The sequence below is a fragment of the Cyprinodon tularosa genome, unplaced genomic scaffold (assembly GCF_016077235.1).
Source record: "Cyprinodon tularosa strain WSP-4 unplaced genomic scaffold, ASM1607723v1 ctg62, whole genome shotgun sequence".
Lineage (NCBI taxonomy): Eukaryota > Metazoa > Chordata > Actinopteri > Cyprinodontiformes > Cyprinodontidae > Cyprinodon > Cyprinodon tularosa.
In genome coordinates, this window is record NW_024039363.1 from 638304 (window position 1) to 655446 (window position 17143).

Below are 17143 nucleotides of genomic sequence, written 5' to 3' on the forward strand. Positions count from 1 at the left end.
GATAAGGACTAGGACAGATTGGAATATTTCACATTATTAGACACTACTTAAAAATATATATATATATGAATAGGAGGAAAAAGCTATCAGAACCAACATATGAAAAAGGAATTTCACCCTAAACCTGTTCACGGTTTTGGGGGGTACAAGAGCTACCATCAAAGGTTTTTTGATAACTGACAGAATCATATCCATTAGCTTAATTGCTCATTTCATTTACCTGTCTAACTCTGCCCGGTTTATTATTACTGCTCATCTGATCCACCTGCTCCTGCCTCTATTTAAGTTTGGTCCCAGCCATCAATAACAGATTATTCTTGAGCCTTTGGTGTGAGAAATTTCTAGCGTTTCTTATAGTTTTCTGACTGCCTTATCCTGACCCGTTTCTTTATTCGGACCTATGACCCCGCCTGCCCGTCTGATCTGTTTGCCTGACCTGTCTTCGGGTTATGTTGGACTCCTCTTGTGGACTGAACCTGGATCTGCCTTCTGATTTTAATCTGGATTATCCTGCCTTCCTTTGTCTGCTTGAAACTGACCTCCTGCCAGTTCTGCAGCCTTCAAGGTTTCAGTGTCTGAAAATTTATGGCAGCACCCGCTGCGTCTTGTCAGCGGACCGGCTGGATCCTACCTCATTCTGTGGGCATTCTGTAAAACTAGGTTAGTAAGTCACACGTTCATAATCATCCTCCGTCAGATTATTGTGGTCACTAACCTGTCTATCTCTCCTGTAGAGGTTCCTGCCTTAGCCACTGCTGCTGCAGATCCACAAAGTATGAATCGTTGGTTTAATAAATGCTTTATATGTTATTATCCCACTGTCTATCTTGATTTGAATAATGGGTCCCTCTGCTGTCATTAGAAAAGCAAGTCATGTACGTAGATCCTGATGCAGCAGAGCATCCCCCGACTTTTAGAGTTGTTGTTGTGTATATTGTATATATACACACAGTATAGCTGTATGCATATATATATATATATATATATATATATATATATATATATATATATATATATATATAAACAGATATATGTATATATACACTTATAGACATATATATATATACACATTATATACACACACACACACACACACACACACACACAGTTGGATTATCACTAGTAGAGATTGGGTGTGTGGGCAAGTATATTGTTGTTAAGTTTTGATCTCAGCTGATCTTTTTATTTTTATATATATATATATATATATATATATATATATAGCTCAGTGGTGATAATTTAATCCAAATGTTGCATATTGCATTAACATTTTTTGAAACACATTAACATTACTAAAACAGGTGACAATAGCTGTTGTTAAGGCATTGGAAATAATAAACTCCAGTAATTGTGGCAAAAGTTCACCACAACACGTCTGTTCTGACTGAATGAATACCTTTCTCTCTTGACTCATGAGGAAAACCTCCTCGCCGTCTGCCCACTAACTATCCCTACTGTAAATTTGTTTGCCAATCAGCATTGAGAAGCCAGCTTCATGATCCGGCCCTGCTCAATAGATCCCCTAAGATGCTGAGCCTAAGTGGAAGTAAAGTATTTTGGCTATTTATCCAATCAGGGCTCTACTCTATGGCTCCCTAACTCAATAGATCAAGGCTCAGAAACGTGGTTATTGTGCTGGACCTGACAAAGAATGATTTGAATGCTTGAATTTTTTTTGCACTCTGTGTAAAGCATCAAATCCTGAGAAACCTTAATTTAGTTCAATTGTTAAGTATCTTTGCTGATAAATCCCATATCTTAATTAACCATTCAAAGCATTTCGTCCCTCAAAGACCTCCCCATAGATTCGGAGCTGCAGCAGTTTGAAAAATAATGGGCATAATAACGGGCATGCTAAGATTCACAATGGGAAGTCTAAAACACGGATCTAGGTGCGTTTGCAACAGAGATGGAGATGAAAGAGAAGGGAGAAATAGCTTTGCAGGCTGAAATACAGATGAGCTAATGAAAGCCAAGATTTGGACATAAAATACAGAAATAGGGGCAAGAGAGAAGCAAAAGAAAAGGCAAGATAGTTCATAAACAAAAGCTGCTTTAATTACACACCAAGAGTTGCCTTAGATGTAACAGTTTTAATTAAGTGTTTCCACTTCTGACCTTTTATCCTCTTTTGGGTTTATATAATGAGAGAAAGTCTAAAGAAAAATCTATGCAAAGACGATAAACATTTCATAAGTACTGCAGTTAATCAAGTATTTAAAGTAATGTCCTCATTATGAAAACTGTTTTTGGTTTTTGTCTGAAATTAACTCTTATTGTAAATATACATCTTTAGTGGCTTAGTCATAAAAACATGGATCAACATCACTTTTAGTCCAATGAATCGGAAGAAGCTGAAGCCTAACTGACCTTTGTTTTTTGGCACCATGGATCAGAGATGAGCAAAACTATAAGACATTACAGCAAATTGTTTACAGTAAGTGAAAGGAGCACTGTATTTCTATTGATAATGTCCTGTTAATCGCGGATTAAGGTAAAATAATGTTCTGAAGGATCTCTATAGCAGTATGAGCATAGCAAAACTTTGGTTTATTTGTTAAACCTGGCTTTATTATAATTTACCTTCAGGTTCCTGATCCTTTCTTAATCATCCTTTTGGATTGTCATTATTGGAGGTCGCACATCCACACTGGAAGGTTTTATAAAAATCTACAATATTGTGAGGCTCCTGTGCCTCTAACATCGGTTTCAGCATTGCTTTAAAGTCAGAAAAACCATCAAGTTTCCTATGATCTGATCAGTGTCATAAGAGGCTATGTCTGATTATCTGTACAAAACCCTTTGCACAATTAAGGATGACATTTGTAAAATCATTATGAAACATTTCTGAAAACCATTTTTTATAGCAGTTGCTCTCTCAGTCACTACTTTGAATGCTTTTTTAAAGGATTCAATTAAGGACTGATTGAATATCCTAGATGAGGAAGTATTTCAGAAGCTGGTACTTTATCTTCTTGTGATGGAGGTCCTAAAAAAACTCGAAAAATCCAGTAAGTCAAAGGTTTATTTGAAAAGAAGACATGAAATCAGCTACAAAATTCTATCCTCTATATGTATCTGTTAGACGTCATATGGAAAAAAAAGATGCATTAATGTTTCCCTTCTCCAGTGTCCTTATTACCAAATACTAGGCAAAGGTGCAAGTAAACACTTAAATGTATGCCTCCTTTTTTTTTATTTGATGTCATGTGGATCAGATGTTAAAATATTTCACTATAAAGAGGAGCCCGTATGTGTTAGCTGCAGACATTGAGACACAGTGCAACTTCATTACGCTGGTTAGCAGAGGTCTGCATGGTAGCCAATGTAACACATTAGAATAAAAAGAAACAGAAGCCAGCCTACCTACATTGCTACATACCCATCCATCCAAATATACATACAGAAATGCATGATTTACTAATCAATAAGTATCTACCACTATTTGACTTTTCTAGTAAAGAAAATAAACCTAAAACATGTATATTTTACAGTTTATCACAAAACATGGATTTATTTTATAAAACAGTTAATCAAGTAATATTGAAGATATGTTAACAAAAAATTAAGAGAAAAAGCATACAGACTATTTGAAAAATGAATGAAGAGCTTCTAAAAAAAAAACAGATTCCCAACTCTAATTGCCTGGTGTCTTCAAGCATTTGCATATATATATTCCTGCTATGGTTGAACAGCAGCAGTAGAAGAAAATTAAATCAGAAATTCTAATCAGTGCCAGTTACACGGTGGTGATGGTTTATGCAACAGGTGGCAAGCACTAAAAAAACAAGAATGTTTTTGCCTTTACTGCTGATTGCAATATCTTCTTTGTTTCAATCACTGCTAGAAACTTCAATGATGAAGGGCACAGGGTAATGTATCATTGTGAAGTGGGAGAAGATGCAAATTTTTGCTGCAGTTAAGGCTATATAAATGTATCACACATAGAGTGCCTTTAAAGACACAAGGTCACATAGTGATATACAATTTCAATCAAATGTATATTACACATATAATTTAAAAAATAAGAATATACACAATACAATCATGACTCTAAACCCCAGTAGTCCAAAAAGGTTATTAATAGTTTCTTATTCCCATAGGGTCAGTAGGCGGAGTTGTAGGAGCAACTTTAGGAGCCACAGATTGGAACACCCTTTACCTTTAGCTCTAAAGCTTTGTACAATCAGGAAATTCTTGGATTGAGTTGGAGGGCTATAAACTGCTCTGGGCTGGGTAAAAGCCAACACAGAAAACCAGGAAGGCTTTAAAACACATTCTGATATCTACAGAGGGCTTGTGTACAGAGTATAAAACCAATGTGACATGAGTGTGCTGACAGGATTAGAAGAGAAGTCAGGATTCCGTGTTCTGAATGGGCTGATTCATACAGACCGGTGAACAGAACATTGCAGTAGCCTGATTAAATAAATGCATGTGTCATTGGCTATGAACATTTGTTGCGTGTAAAATAGATCAATCTCAGTCAGATTAGATAGAAGTGTCAGTGGACATCGATTTTAAGCATAGCCACAAATTCTCGATTGGACTTCAATCAGGGCTTTGATTTGACCGTACTGGCAAATTTATGTACTCAGATTTAACCCTTTCATTGCAACTCTGGCTGCATGTTTTGGGTCGTTTCTGGTTGGAGTATGAACTCTTTTACACCCTTTAACAAGGCTCTCACTGTGAATTTGCTTCCACCTATATGCCAACACTTGCGTCCTCTCAAAGGTCTAATTAAGCAAACTTTATTCATCTTCAGTCTGATGTTAAACCTTACCTCTGAAGATCTGAACAGTAGGCCTTTTGGTGAACTTCTGAGACCCCTCCTGCAAATACGGTCCAGTATGACGTTGATATAAGCAAACTACTGTGCTGCATTCAGACCGCAACTTTCCAATAGTTGCTTTCTAAATGTATAAACAGGAGCAGCTTTTTTACAGAACTCAAACTTTTGCTACTGTTTACTAACTTTCCCAATTTGTTGGCGTGTCAGCAGACATCTGGTCTTTGGGTATCTCAGGCTTCTCTTGGGTGCTTCTCTGATTAAGCTTATTTAGACAAGTCTGCCATGTCTGTTGGTTTTTGCTAAGTCTGGTCTGGCGTTCGTTCCTCTGGTGGCAATGTATTTTATTTAGAGGTATCAGAGAAAAGGGGGTGGGATAAAGTTGTATTTTATATGTAATGCTACTTATCAAATTACAAAAATCACAGTAAAAAAATGTCAAAATATAATTTGCAAAGTGACTAAATGTAAAACCTATCATGCACTGCTGGGCAATTTATTATATTTTTTGACACACATTTCATCATAAATAATTTCTCTCATTGAATATAACTGAATATACGAACCCCAACATTGAACTTACATCTGTGTCAGGACCCTTATCGGCACCAGGACAGGAGAAGCCGACAAACTCATGGCACCGTTTGTGGACCACGAAACAACAAACTGAGGAAGAAAAGAAGGAGAAGGGAAAAATTATTTTAGTTTACTGATTTTCTCTAGATGATCTGCAGACCTTAATCTGAACAGGGGATTTCTAAGAACATAGTGTTTTAATCTTTTTCTATTTCATGTTCTTTTTACAGCAGAGTTTAGTCAAAAGAGAAAAATGCTTAAATGATCAGTATGCCAATTACCTTGTGAGTAAATGATTATCAATTAACATTAAACTGGGTTACAAAGAGAAACAATGAAGCAAATGGATGGAGACAAACAAATGCATGTCTACACCCACACTCAGTCCCGCAAGAACAAAACATGGAACATAATATTCTGTGTTCTTTAAATATTGTCTTCTTCTACTCTGTTGGGCTTGGTAGAAATTGTGTTCTTGTCTTCCACTGAACTGGGATCTATCCATCCAACATGTCACTCAGTGTGACATGACTAACACGGCACCTGACAGGTCTCAATGACATCAATAGTGACATTTACATTTGGACCTTGTTGCAGATCCAGAGGGAAGAGCAAAAACTCATGGACATCTGTGACAGCTTGCACACAAGCTGACTGTATTTTTCTCCATCATTATCTAAAATTTGCTATTCTTCTCTTCTTTTTTTTTTCTTCTTTAAATTATTTTCACAGGATCTGTCTGCTGCGCTCTCTGTCAAGCTGCCTGCCTGTTCATGTGTGCTTTTGTGATGTCTCACCACAGAATACGTGTGGTTTTTGTGTTTCCCAGTGCCAGCTTAGTCGCTGTTGCCAGACAATCTGACGGGTGCAGATGAAATAACAGAAAGTGGTTTACAAAGAAGTCCAAGAAACAGTGGGGGATTTCTCAGTCTGTGCAAAACAATGGACGGACAAATGGATGGATAAATGTACAAATGAATACATGGGTAGATGGATGACAGTACGGCTGCAGAATAAATCAAACATTGAACATTATCATTAATTTATGACATTTAATATCAATATCATGAAAACAGCTTAGAGTGAGACAAAGATCAGTTAACTCTATCCATTCAACCTTTCAGTAAAACTAATTCCAGTTTCAGAGTTCCAGTAGATTGTTTGATTATTCACTATCTAAAAATAGAAAAACAAGGGAACAATTAAATAACACATCCTAGATCTAAAGGAATAAAATATTCTCATTGAAAACCTTGTTTTATACAAAGTTGAATGTGCTGCAGCACAACCACACAGGAAAAAATCAATGGAAATCAAATGTATTAACCGATGGAAGCCTGGATTTGGAGTAAGACAAAATAAAGTGGAGGAACACACTACAGGCTGATATAACTTTGATGTCATGTCCTTAAACAGGTCAAAATGAGGCTCAGTATTGTGTGTGGCCTCCACCTGCTTGTATGACCCCCCTACAATGGCTGGGCATACTCCTGATGAGGGGACTAAAGCCCTGGACTAAAGCACTTGCCAACTCCTGGACAGTCTGTGATGCAATGTGATGTTGGTGGATGGATGGAGACATGATTTTCCTGATTAAGACAGGGGAATGGGCGAAGAATGCCTTCCACTTGCAGGAACTGCTGACACACTCCAGCCACATGAGGTCTAGAATTGTCCTCCATTAGGAGGAACCCAAGGCCATCCACACCAGCATATGGTCTCACAAAGGGTCTGAGGATTTCATCTTGGAACTTAATGGAGGTCATGATACCTCTGACGAACACATGGAGCACTGTGCGGAACTCAAAACAAATGCCACCCCACACCATTACTGACCCACTGCTAAACCGGTCATGTTGAAGGACTTTGCTGCCAGCAGATCGCCCACCACTGGCATTTTTTGGCCAATGCATAGCATCCTGCATGGTGAGAGGCTGTGAGCACAGCCACCATCTCTGGACGTCGGGCCCCCATACCATACTTATAAAGTCGGTTTCTAAATGTTTGTGCAGACACATGCACATTTGTGGACTGCCGGAAGTCATTTTGCAGGGCTTGTCCTGCAAACCTTTGTGCCACAGCTCGCATTGATGTCCCATCCTGGATAAGCTGCACTACCAGAGCCACTTGTGTAGGTTGTAGAGTCCTTTCATACTACAAATTGAATAGAGACCAAAACATCAGCCAGAAAGCATAGGTACAGTGAAGTGGTCCTTACTTGCAGAACCACTCCTTTATTGAGTGTATCTTGCTAATTGCCAATATTTTCCACCTGTTGTCTATTCCATTTGCACAACAGCATGTGAAATATATGCCACACACACACACACACACACACACACACACACACACACACACACACACACACACACAAACACACACATATATATATATATATATACACTATATTGCCAAAAGTATTTGCTCACCCATCCAAATTATTGGAATCAGGTGTTCCAATCACTTCCATGGCCACAGGTGTATAAATTCAAGCACCTAGGCATGCAGACTGTTTTTACAAACATTTGTGAAAGAATGGGTCGCTCTCAGGAGCTCAGTGAATTCCAGCGTGGAACTGTGATAGGATGCCACCTGTGCAACAAATCCAGTCGTGAAATTTCCTCGCTCCTAAATATTCCACAGTCAACTGTCAGCTGTATTATAAGAAAATGGAAGTGTTTGGGAACGACAGCAACTCAGCCACGAAGTGGTAGGCCACGTAAACTGACGGAGCGGGGTCAGCGGATGCTGACGCGCATAGTGCGAAGAGGTCGCCAACTTTCTGCAGAGTCAATCACAACAGACCTCCAAACTTAATGTGGCCTTCAGATTAGCTCAAGAACAGTGCGCAGAGAGCTTCATGGAATGGGTTTCCATGGTCGAGCAGCTGCATCCAAGCCATACATCACCAAGTGCAATGCAAAGCGTCGGATGCGGTGGTGTAAAGCACGCCGCCACTGGACTCTAGAGCAGTGGAGACGCGTTCTCTGGAGTGACGAATCGCGCTTCTCCATCTGGCAATCTGATGGACGGGTCTGGGTTTGGCGGTTGCCAGGAGAACGGTACTTGTCTGACTGCATTGTGCCAAGTGTAAAGTTTGGTGGAGGGGGGATTATGGTGTGGGGTTGTTTTTCAGGAGCTGGGCTTGGCCCCTTAGTTCCAGTGAAAGGAACTCTGAATGCTTCAGCATACCAAGACATTTTGGACAATTCCATGCTCCCAACTTTGTGGGAACAGTTTGGAGCTGGCCCCTTCCTCTTCCAACATGACTGTGCACCAGTGCACAAAGCAAGGTCCATAAAGACATGGATGACAGAGTCTGGTGTGGATGAACTTGACTGGCCTGCACAGAGTCCTGACCTCAACCCGATAGAACACCTTTGGGATGAATTAGAGCGGAGACTGAGAGCCAGGCCTTCTCGTCCAACATCAGTGTGCAACCTCACAAATGCGCTTCTGGAAGAATGGTCAAAAAATTCCCATAAACACACTCCTAAACCTTGTGGACAGCCTTCCCAGAAGAGTTGAAGCTGTTCTAGCTGCAAAGGGTGGACCGATGTCATATTGAACCCTATGGATTAGGAACGGGATGTCACTTAAGCTCATATGTGAGTCAAGGCAGGTGAGCAAATACTTTTGGCAATATAGTGTATATATATATATATATATATATATATATATATATATATATATATATATATATATATATATATATATACGTATATATATATATATATATATATATATATACACATATACATACATATACAAATATATACGATACTGCACTAAAATGGTGGTATCGGCAAGTATTGACAAATAGGGCACGAATACCAAATAGGGCACCAATACCTGTTTGAGAGCCAAAACTTTATTCAACTATTGTCACCTATTCCCGGTAGGCAATCAAATGTTGTACTGGATTCACTTTCTATTAGGCTACTCCTGCTTCACAAAGGTAGGCAGAAGTTTGACGAAGCCATGATGGCAATTATTTTACATCCGAGTAGTATGCAGTTCTCTATATACACACACACACACATCAATTTCAAACACATGGTATCGGTATCGGCCAATACTGCACAGCCAGCTTTCGGGTATCGGTATTGGGGCCAAAAAAATAAAATAGCATTTAAACTATATAATTAGGCATTTTGCCTACAATCTTTTGCCTTATAAATGTCCATAATACACCAAGTCCTTTTTCAGCTGCTGCTATTCTCTTGCAATGATTTACACAGACAAAAACCAGAGGTTGTTCAGAGCAACATTACTGTGTGTTTAAACTCAAACCAGCAGCAGAGGATCAACAGTGTGACAGCTGCATTGTTGGCATGAACAGCATGCCATGCACACACTTAACCCATACTCTGCACTGCCGGCTCAGAGGTAAGTCAGCCGTAGAGGAACTTCAAACCTTGACTCTGCCTCTGTATTTCCGCACAAGACTTCAAAGCAGAAATAGGTGCATAAGATCCAGATGGACAAAGCTTTAAAAAGCCTGAGCTTATACACAGCTTTAGGGTCCATAATATAATTTTTTACTACAGTACCAGGTACCTTAAACTTAGTTTACTGAACAACCCTGGTCTGTCAGCTAAAATCACAGATTCCAGGAGTTCTTGTGACACCGTTTGTTCTCTAATATTCTTTAACAAGCCTCTAAGGCCTTCTGAGAACAGTTATATCTATACTAGGAAATAAAAGGCACACAGGTGGACACTATTTGCACATGAGTGGATTTATACAGGGAATCAATTGTAGGCCATTAGATCTAGGGGAATTACTATAAATGGGGCACTCAAAAATGTTAGAAAAAGAAAGCATATGCAAGATTCATTACTTTTTCTACAGGATTATATATCAAATATATTGAAGCTCAATTTTTTGATATGACAAAATACAATAAACATTTAAAATGGTATGAATACCTTTTTCAAGGCTGAGTAAAAACACAAACATCCCAACTAAAATATTTCATTATATGTTTAACTTTGATTAATTTAAACTATTCTTTGTAAAAAGATAATGAAAACTTCCTAAAATTTCTTTCACCTTTTAAACCTAATGCTCTTTATTCATAAAGTTCGCTAGAAGCTAGCGATTTTAGTCCGATATCCTGCATAGCCATCCCACATCTGACCTAAATCTTTGCCTTCGAAGTTCAGAAGGGAAACTCCACCATCTAGAATAAACATTTTTTTAAACCGAATGTCATTTTATTGCGGGATAGCATGCAACCATCCGGTTGTCTTAGTGCAGCCTACGTACAGTACATCTATCATGGGTATTAATGCATCTTCAGAAGACTGCATCTTAGTTCTTTGCCATTGCTCACACCATGAGCCATACAGCCTACACCCCCATCCCCGCCTCTGTTGTTGACCCGTCTGAATGTCTCCTGATGAGTTAAGTGAAGTGACTCTACACTGATCTCAGTTCAGAGGTATCGGAGGGCCAGTAAGCGGCATGTAGAGGAAAGGATAAATCTAGCTTTGAGCAGTCTGTGTGCATCACTGTGCAAGAGTCGGTGTGCATGTTAGTGAAGCTTATCCAAGACAGAGACAGTATCTCTCTGTGGCTATAATCCCTGGCGCTGGCTTTTGGCTGCATGAACACACAATGAATCGTACAGAAATCTAAGCAGTCTTGAAAGCATGAAAGCCAATGTGGTGGAATGACTGACACCTAGATGCTCACTGCAAACTCATGAATGATGACAGTCACAGTTTCCCCCCTAGAAGAATTGAAAAACAACAAAAACAAGCAATGCTTTTCTTTCGCCTACTGGGATTTGAGTAGTGAATATCTATGAAATATTTTAACTTTTTTTTTTTTGTTATTTGGATTCAGGATTGTAGATCAAAATAGTTGTATTCATTTCCATGTCCTAGTTAAGAAAGAAAGGAAGGCAGATTCAGCTAAGAGTACAGCCAAAAGTTGCTGCAGATAAAGTAGACATTATGTTTGGTATGCTGAACTCTGGCTTCATCACATAACAACGGCCAACCAAGAAGACGGTAGCCAAGTCTCCAGCTCAAGTGTGAACTAATAAGGCAAAGATTATCTACTCAACAGAACATAGTTGTGATAAATTAGAGCCCAAATTCTCCCTTTACCCCAAATATGAAGTGATTGCTTTATAACTAATTGTGAAACAACAGTAAAGTAAATATAACACTACCATAACTACAATTCTTTCCAAAGAAAGTAAAGTTATTTTGACTTAATAAAAATTTTTATGATTTTTGGTCCTCAAAAGTCACTTCAAACCAAAACATTTAAACACTTTAAAAATGTTTTTCTCTATTATTCTTCATGCACTAGTGGTAAAGTCAGGAGATTTAAAAAAGATGAAAAACAAAGCTACACCAACATACTTTCTTAACTGATAACACATTATGCTAACAAATAATTTTAAGGTTTTATGGTCTGGCTGCTGACTCCGTTATGTCTGTGAATAGTGACAGCTGCTGCTCTCTTAACCTGGGGAGACTCAGTGTTGTTAATTAAATCCAAACGTCACGTATTGCATTAACAAATGTAGAAACAAATAAATCACATCAGTAAAAGGGGTGAAAATAGCTGTTGTGAAGCTCTAAAATAATGAATTACAGAAACCAGGGCAAGAGTTCAGCACAGGATGACTTTTCTGACTGAAGGATCACTTTTCCTTCTTGACTCATGAGTAAAATCTCTTCGCTGCCTGGTCACTGTCAGTCAAAAATTCTTTAGTATGTTGGCCAATCAGCATTGAGCCACCAGCTTAACAATCCGCCCCTGCTCCATAGACCCTTTGAGACGTTTAGCATCACTGAAAGTGATGTATTTTGCCGTGTAATCCAATCAGGGCTCTGCTTTCTCGTTTCTTACCTCAATAGACCGAGATTCCAACCTCAACAGGGACATTTCCCATAGAGGCTGACAGGCAGTGTCGTGCTGCTCCAGAGTGGAGGAGAGATTGCGTCCGAGAGCGGCTAAACAGCTGATTAATGCACAACATACTCATGAAATCAGGCGCATTTTAGCACATGTTTAATGCAGATTAATGACAACATTTATGAAGTTTTACAATGTATATTTAATAAATACTTTTAAGACATTTACAGGAAAGGTTTAGCCTCCCTGGTATTCATTGAGAAATTGCAACTAACTGTAATCTGCCATCTTTAAAATCCAAGATAGTCTGCCCCCTCGTATTGTCTATGTCTTGTTGGTGAAAAGTCCAAACATATTCATTTGATTTATTAAGTTAGAGATTTGCTTTCACTCATTGAGTGATGGGGCTTTTTTTTTTTGTTTTTTTTGTTTTTTTTTGTGAGGGAAAAGTGAGTTACAAAGTAACTTATAAGATTCAATAAACAACAAAAAGGCTAATTGTAATCTAATTTTTCCCCCCTCTATGATGACATATGAACGACCAGAACTGAACCTAAATAGTAAATAATTTTTTTTTTCAAAAACAGCCCCTATATGCGCCAAATAATGGATAATGTCTACAGTGACACAGATTTTAGAACCATGTTGTCAATTAAAATCTATGAAAGATTAAAACACACAAATGGAAGTTAGATAACGGTCCCAATCTTTCACATATCAAAAATTGAGAAGCTGCTTAGTTGGTGGCATTTTTTTTTCTTGTTTCATTTTGGATGCTGAGTGGTATAGCAGTCTCTCCAGAGGCTCCAATTGTGCTGAGCAGCAAAGTTTTGAAAATTCAGTGACAAAAAGACACATTCAGGGATATAATGATTAATTACTGAATTCTTTGTTGCGTGTGCTTAATTACACAACCCCACAGATAAGGGGCTTTTACATTATAAAGCAGCTTACACCACATAAATACACTGTTGTGTGGTAAGCCATGCTAAGAACTCAGAATGTCTTGCAGGATATGGTCATGACACTTACTATAGTTTTTAGATAGTTTTATGTTTTGAACAGCTGAGTCTTTATTAAGAAAAATAATGTTTAGTTGTAAGAATCCCAGAAACAATTCCAGTCTACCTCAATTCCCTAGAGCGCATCTAAACATGAGGAGAGGATGGCTTTGATTTGGGATCCAGGGGAAGAAAATGGAACAAAGGAAATAAAACCTTAGATTTTCTTAGGAAGGGCTGTCTTATAATGAATGTTCAAAAAGTGTCCAAAATTATTTTGTCTGCTAAAAAAAAAAAAGAGGCACTCTCTCCTCGTTTAAAGTGTTTAGTTGGGGAGAAGTTGGGTGACAGGTTTTTACCACCACTGTCTGTGTGCTCTTTTGGATTTACATTCAAAAAGACAGAAAAGCTTCCTCCCCATAAGCAGGCCAGTGATTGTGTAAAATGTTCTACCCCCTGCCAGCAGCCACCCTTTTGGTCCTTTTGATGCAGGTTTTCTATCATTTAAAGCAAAGAAAAATGACAGGGGAGTAGAGAAGAAGGGGAGGGGAGCGCTGAGAGAGGTGCATTGTCCTCTCCTGGTTATTTTTAGGTTTGATTCTGGGCAGGGCTAGAACAGAGTGTACTGAACCCCGGCATTGAGGAGAAGTGAGGGGAGACATTTCCTCTCCACACCTTGCCAGTGGACGCTAAAAATACATGGCCGGCATACGCTATACACACAAACAACATGTCTGAAGCCAGCATGCAGGGGAGTGAGAGATAGATGATGAATGAATAAAAACCCATTTCGGCAATAAGCCTGTATCCATTCGGAAAAGCACTAATGGAAAAAGTGTAAGGTAACCAGAGGTAGAACAATGCTTTTATTCAGGTGCAGGCTCCTGTCTGGTTGAAGATCTCATCACGTTTTGACAGTTTGAAGGTTTTAAAGTAGCTACATCCATCTCTGGTATACCATCCTACTCTTTTCCACATGCCTTCTGCTCCCACATACTTGATTCATTCTCTAAGAGCCATCCTGTTGTCTTTTATGGTATTGCACTTCTTTAACTCCATACTGGGAAAAAGTGCATAAAGGAGTATCTTCTTGGTGCAATAAACAATGTACATTCTACCTTTTATAAAGGTCACCAATCCTGAAATGTTAAACTTTTATCTTCATGTTTCAACACAATAAAGAGTGAGCTTTTAACGTCACATATCCCAAAATATGTAAAAATACATTATGTATTTTAAAAGTACTGGAGTGCAACCTTCCAGATTTTTTTTTTTTTTTTATTTGTCCAAACCAACTTCACCCATTTATAAAACATAACTACACCATAAATTAACTATAATGATTCACATTTTTTGGGCTACATTTTTAGACACCTAGACCTGTAGGATCAACAAATCACTTAAATAAAAACATGAAGTAGGCTAAAAGTTATCAAAAGCAACAAATAAAGTATCAATCCAAAGTGTTTTTGGTACCCACTGTATTAGTCTGAAATTAGAATACCAAACCACAGATAAATGTTAACAATGAAAATGGGTTGAGCAGCTGACCAATACTCCAAGAGCAAATCACCAGTTATTAAAATGGGCATTAAAAGTGTCAACATTTAACAATAAGAAAGAGACTGTGTGAAAATGGCATCTTAGTCCTGATCTCATGCTGCCTTCATGTGGTCTCTTAAACATGATCCTTACCACTTGTACAGTGGAAATCATGTTCAAATGCTTTTGTTGTGGTAGCGAAGAGAGACATGTTGAATCCATATATTATCCTGACCTTCTACTTGGGCAAGACGGTTGGACTTCCTATTTTATCGGCTACAGGAAGAAGAGGATGCATCAAATGTATTCACTGGCTGCTAGAGAACATCTGATAAAAATCAAATAATACTGGTGATTTCAAAAATGACAAAAGTTTGAATGGTGATACATTTTTTTAAATGTTTCTGTGAGAGCATTGTATAGGTCACAAACACTATAGGAGCGAAAGCTTAAGAATGCAGCATTCACTATACAGGATTGTTTCTCTGCTCTCTGCCATGTTGAAAGGTCAAAGTTTACCTCATCTGGGCAACTTGGGTATCATAGAAATTTCCAAGCTTCCCAGTGGAAATTATAACATGAGTGTGTGTTCATGTGCAGTTTTCATGTTGGCTTTTTGTAAATACCTTAATGCCATGTGAAAGCAGCATTAGACTTCTCTAAGGGGAGCTAAATACCACCCATAATAAGCGGGTGTGTTGTGAGCTACAAACTCCAGTGCGCAAATGCTGAGATGTGCAAACAAAATTAAAAAAGGCAGACTACTTAGTGTAAAAGTTCCTCTAAAAAAGATGAGGTTCTAAGCCATATCTTTTAAGGTAATAATGACAGTAAGTGTTAAAATAATACAAATGATAACACTACAGTCAGCAACAGACTGGTAACCTGTCTATGGTGTACCCCTCCTCTCACTCTTAGACTGCCAGAAATAGACAGAATAAGCAGGATAAGATAAATGGATAGACAAAGCATCATACAATAATAATCTCTCCCCTGGTTTTCACATATCGGTAATTATGTGAAACCCAAGGGAGGGAAAGTGGCACTGGAATGTATAGGTATGCGTTTGAACTTGGATGTACCAAAGTTACTAGAAAATATGAGAGTTATTTAGTGTGTTTTTGCAGAGTAAAAGACAGAAACTAAATATTGGGTGATTCAGAAATACTTCTATTAAAGTTGATCGTACTCCACTGTTTACAACACTCAGCACATTAAGCACCCCTTCAGTAGAGTAGTCATCTCAGCTCAGCAGATAATGATAGAAAGTCAAGTAGTATTTTTACAGGTTCTTTTATTGCTCATGTGCACTTTTTCCCTATTTAGTCTCGAAGTGTAGTTTAAAAAAACATGTAAAAGTACATAAAAGAATTGCACAAAAGTCCATATACTTGAAAGCAGAACATACTCAAGCCTAGGAAAATACGTTTTCTTACAATACATCCTAAATTCCGTATTGATTGATCATTAGAATAGTTTTTCTCATAAATATAGTCAAAGGAGAAAATAATTAAACCCATGCTGCTTCTGCAGGATTTAGGTAGGAAACTAGCAACCACATGCTGTTAGCAAAACTATGGTCCTCAGTAGTGGGAAGAATATTTTATGTTTTGGTGGTTTGATTTTCCATTTACAGTACAATGCATAAAATATATACAATGTGTTTCACTTTTTCTGCGTCATAAATGAATGAGAAACTGAACAAAGTTTCCTTTTATATTTTGACTCAAACAAATAAAACTACTTTAAACCAGAAGAAAAAAAATAATATTCAGTTTTGTTTCTATTTTTTTAAGATGTCACATGTTGTCATTTATTTAACAAGAGCACAAACTTGCAAAGTGCAAAGTCAGTAGGAGGGAAAGAAGATGTTCTGCAAGAAAAATGAAGAGATTTTGCAATCTCATTGCTCATGAGGTAGGAGTTAATTCTGAAACCGGTGGTTTGAAATACAGACCATTTAATCCATTTTTCTTGCTAAATCTCCTCATGTTTGTTGCGGAACATCCTCTTGCTTCCACATTTGTAACATCTGTGCAGAAACTTTGGTGAATGATAAGCCTTGTTTTACCACGTCTAAAACCGTAACTGAGTTAGGTTCCGAAGAGATTTTATTCTGGGCTTATGCAACTATGGCCACTTCAGTTTTGGTGCTGTTACCAAATAACAACATCCAGTCTCAGAGAATGAACAGTACTGATTTTTTTTTTTCAGTTTCTCTTTTAAGGCAATTTAATTTGATTGTTAACAGAAAAAAAATTCTTCTGTAAGTTTTGCTCATCCCTTTATGACAGAAAAAATTAAAAGCTTTTTGTATTGGAATTTCAATTTGTGTAATTTTGAAACAAAATTT

General features: G+C 37.9%; 1 protein-coding gene across 2 annotated transcripts in view; it reads right to left on the reverse strand.

Annotated features, from left to right (window-relative positions):
* Nucleotides 1-17143, reverse strand: part of si:ch73-374l24.1 (protein kinase C alpha type) — a 183142-nt gene that overhangs the window by 124561 nt on the left and 41438 nt on the right. For both annotated transcript variants that reach the window (XM_038307773.1, XM_038307774.1), the window contains exon 3: nucleotides 5376-5458. In XM_038307773.1, the coding sequence (XP_038163701.1) occupies nucleotides 5376-5458 (83 nt within the window). The remainder of the gene's footprint in view (nucleotides 1-5375; nucleotides 5459-17143) is intronic.